Source organism: Diabrotica virgifera, chromosome 8 (assembly GCF_917563875.1).
Source record: "Diabrotica virgifera virgifera chromosome 8, PGI_DIABVI_V3a".
NCBI lineage: Eukaryota > Metazoa > Arthropoda > Insecta > Coleoptera > Chrysomelidae > Diabrotica > Diabrotica virgifera.
Window position 1 is genome coordinate 56248960 of NC_065450.1, and position 4622 is coordinate 56253581.

The 4622-nt window shown below is 31.7% G+C and overlaps 1 protein-coding gene across 1 annotated transcript; it reads left to right on the forward strand.

The window, feature by feature from the left end:
- Nucleotides 1-984: 984 nt before the first annotated feature.
- LOC126889908 (uncharacterized) lies at nucleotides 985-4622 on the forward strand. The gene is made up of 4 exons (XM_050658625.1): nucleotides 985-1289; nucleotides 1377-1597; nucleotides 2955-3149; nucleotides 3754-4622. Exons 1-4 carry the CDS (start codon nucleotides 1039-1041, stop codon nucleotides 4113-4115), a joined length of 1029 nt encoding a protein of 342 aa, XP_050514582.1. The 5' UTR covers nucleotides 985-1038; the 3' UTR covers nucleotides 4116-4622.

Consider the following 4622-nt stretch of genomic DNA (forward strand, 5'->3'; position numbering starts at 1 on the left):
TGTAATTTTTTGAGTAGAATTATCAGATATTAGATTAAAGATGTTAGATTATAATTTGAGAAAGTTATAATATTATGTATTAAGTATAACAAAATCAATTAATACCTAATCCAAGTATGTAATACATATTATTCATTTACAAAAGGAAACAAGTTGTAAGAAATAAAATAGTTTTTTTTAATCCCTATGTTGCATAATTAAAGTTATTCACCTGAATAATATTATCTGTGAAGCGTGAAATTGGTAAAAAGTTCCTCTAGTTTTGTTAATAAATTGTTTGGTTTGAAATTTAAGATGACAGAAGTTCAATGTCATCAAAATCTTTTATTTGTTGACAGCAGAAAAGTAAAAACAAACACTGTAGCCTTAAAAGTTACTAAAAATATAACCAAATTGCAGAAAAAATTGCATGAAAAATAGGACATGTTCTATTTAGCTGCAACTTATTCTTGCAGCAAGGAGTTGCAGCTTTTCTGTGCAATTCGCGTATGACACGATGCAATTTCTATTGCTGCAAGAAATTGTGCAATTAATTGCGCAATTAGTTGCATGGTGTAAAGTGGCTATTAGAGAGATTTTAAGCCCCTTATTTCAGTTACGTTAAACGTTATACGTTATTCTGCTCATGCGCATTAACCGAAAAATAACGTATTACTTTATTAAGGGATAAGGTATCCCCTTATTTAGGTAGAAATAAGGTCGACGTTATTAAGGGATTACGTATTTGTAAGGTTGCCAAATGCCATATATGTAAATCATAAAAAACGAAAAAAAAGTCATAAGGGTAACCAAAGATAACTAGAATAAAAAATATAGTAATGATGTATTAAAATTTGTGGTCAAAATTTGTTTTTCTTAAGAAGGATCAGTTAATAAACAAAAGCTATAATCTGCTTGGCAACCCTGTTAAAATAGCCACTTCTTGAGATATCTGACATTTGACGTGACTGAATTCAGAATTCAATATTCAATTGTCTTTTGTCTTGTGAATTGTCTCATAGAAAAGGAAGTGATTATTTGTTTGTATTTTTTTTTAAAATGGAACAAAAAAACTGTGTATTAAATATGGATATTTTAAGAAAACGTCAGAGGTTTTCGGATCACGACGATTTAACTCTGTTAAGGGAAGTTCTGGGAAATAATCCGTTTGTTGATCCGAATGCCTGGAACGTAATTCAGGAGAATTTGTGTAGTGTTACTGGAAAGCAGTTTAGTACCAGAACACTAAAAGATCATCTCGACAGACTAATAAGATCATGGCTTCAGGAATACAAAATTTTACGTAACAAGTAAGTATCCAAGAATTTGGAGAATGAATAAAGTGTCAAAATTAACTCATAGATAATATTCACTTTTGCATTTGTTTTTAATTATAGATCTGGCATAGAAGTCACGGAAACAGAAAAAGACCTTCTGTGCCATAACATATACCTTCTTATGAATGAATCGAAAGCCCAAAAACCAAAAAGAAATAAAACTTCGAATTTGGTAAAACAAAAAGGTGTGGAGGCACGAACTAAATGGGCATTGCTGCAAAGTACAAATTCCGACAATGGCGAAACTAGCATAGGTCATGCAATTAACCATGATAATGCTGGTAAGTATATTAATAGTTATTCTATAGTCGGAAAAATTAAAGAATACCCATGAACGAACATATAAAACACGCTGTATTTTCCTGTCACCGTGTCACAAAGAAAATTGTCCAGTACAAGTACATGTAACAATAATTATTACATGTACTTGCTCTGGCCAATTTTTTGTGTGACACGGTGACAAGAAAATACAGCGTGTTTTATATGTTCGTTCATGGGTATTCTTTCATTTTTCCTACTGTATATTATTTGCAAACACAATGAATGCATTTAATGGAAATCAACTGGTATATTTGATACATGAAGTGTTAATCAAAAATAGCTGATATTCCCTGAATGTACACAGTAAGGGCCGGTTGTTTGAACGCTAATCAACAATTATCATTATCAAATATTTAATTACTGTCACCAAAGTGTCAATGTCAACTGTTGCTCAAAATGTTTGGGTTGCTGAAAACATAATGAATTAAAATTATGAGATTTATTATCAATTATGTTAATAATTATTGTTATATTAATTGATTATAGTCTCAGAATTGTAATCAATTATGTTTCTAGCAACCCAACCAAAGTTGACATTGACAGTTTTGACAGTAATTAAATATTTGATAGTGATAATTGTTGATTAGCGTTCGAACAACCGGCCCTTAGTGATGGATGTTAGCGATCACATTTTCCATTAACTCTCTGTTTATTACAATGTGTGTCAGAGATTGTATGTTGTTAATTCCTGTCCATTGCCTTATGTTTCAGAGCAGGAGCGTCATTTGAAATTTTGATAGGGGGGGGGGGGGCAAGCATTATATATACAATACATTTATATGCAAACATAATACAAAATTGATCTATTTCTTGTAAATTTCAGTAATTTTCAGGGTTAGGGGGGGCAAATGCCCCCCTGCCCCCTATCAAATGACGCCCCTGTTTCAGAGCCAGGACATTTTCTTGCATCCATGCATTTTTTTTAAATCCTGAAAGAGCTAATATTTAAAAAAAACTAAATGTAGATTGAAAGATTACATTGCTAACGAGAATCAAAAGTACCTTTGAATAAACAAAAGGTTTCTTTTGAATAAAATATTTGAAATTAAAAATTACACTGAATTTTTTCTTTTTTTCACCCCTGTAACTTATTCAAATAAACATTATAGAAGTTTTCAGAGGCTTTCAGCCCTCGGTAATAATTTAATCTTTCATTCTGTGTTTAAACTTCATAGGATTCCAAAAAGTTTAATACATTTAACCCTCGTAAGGCGGTGCGGGGTGCATGTGCACCCCAGACCTCGTTTTTCTCACTTATCTTTTTTAGTACATTTTGTGCCTACCCACTTAACTACATTTAATCATTTTTATTTTTAGATGTAATAGAAGTTATAGAAGAGGGTGAAGCCGAGATGCAGACCTCTCATATCGAATATATCGATATAGATGCAAGCTTCCCAAATATTGCAAATGATAAGGCCCAAATGCATCAAAGTAATGAAACCCCAAAGATGAAGAGGGATATGGACGAATTGCCTGGTCCTGGTCCATCACAAGGGTTTAGAATAGCAGGTATGTAAATCAGCTTTTTGTTAAAAGTGTATTATAGACTATGTATAAAAACCTTTATTAGTAAAATATAGTAAATGTAGCGATAAAGGTTTATTTCAATTTAAAAGTTTTATTTTACTACACTTATTTTTAACATGTTGATAGACAGTGCGTCAAATGTATAAGTAACGCATATACACATAGTGTTGTGACACTGTGTATTTTCCAAAGAATTATAGAAAAGAAAGCATTTTGTGTTAAAGCTATAATATACATAATATGTATGTCGATGGACCCTCGGCGGGCCTGAGTAAATACTTTTACAGGCCGGAGTTGGCCCGCGGGCCATACTTTGCCTATCACTGGTTTATGGAAATAATGAGTTTTTTAAAGTTATTGTAAACATGTGGACGACAACCATAGATGTTGTATCACTTTTCATATGTATCTGTAGACGTAATGTGACATTTTGGACACGGATTTTGTCACAACCTTGCTTTTTAAAAAATGTCATCTATAGACGTTGTCACGTTACATCAAGGGAAATTGGACATATATAGACGTTCTGTCCATCAACATGTTAAAAATACTTATGGGTAATTTTGTTACCTTACTAATTTTTTAGGGCCCGTAAAATCAAAGTCGAGAAAAATTAATAGCCAGAGGCAGGGATTAAAATATTTAGAAAAATATGACAAAGAACAATTGGAAATCAAAAAAGGTGAAATGGATCTAGAGAAGAGAAGATTATCTTTGGAGGAAAGAAAATGTGCATTAGCTGAGAGACAATGTGCTCTAAAAGAGTATGAAACCAAAAAAAAATTGGTTCTAATGCGATTTGGAATGCGTAAATACCGAGCTAGTAGCGGAATATCTCTTTTTTTGAATCGAAAATTTTGTTCTGCATCTTTCTCGTCAACTGTTTCTAACACAAAATGGGGTCTTGGTGCAACTCCAACAGGTATTATCGGATCAAAAATGTCATGAAGAATTATCCCTCTTATTAAATTGTGATCTATTGGATCACCGTGTCTTCTTCGTTGTAAGACATTTTCAATATTTTGTTCCATTATTGTGACAAATCGCAAATAATTAAACAAATAAGTACACTGACACAAAACACAAAACTGCTGCTTTATAGGTTACGTTTGTCAAATGTCAATTAACGTTAATTTGTATTTTGTGGGTAGTTTCTGAAAGGATTCAAAAACTGTTTTTGAAGTAAAGGAAGTGAAAACGTTATCCCTTATTTATAACTCATTGCGCATGACAAGTATAACGTTTTACGTTTAACGTACGTCAAAAAGTAGAGGGTCTAAAATCTCTCTATTAGCATAGATGAAATAACTTATTGACACCCTATACTATTACTCTATTTTCTATTAGGTAAGTATCCATACATTTTAAATTTTATTTAAAGATGTTGCAAAATGGTAAAAACAGTAAATTGTTATTTTGATTTAAAAATTTTTCATTAATAATTTGATAGTTATA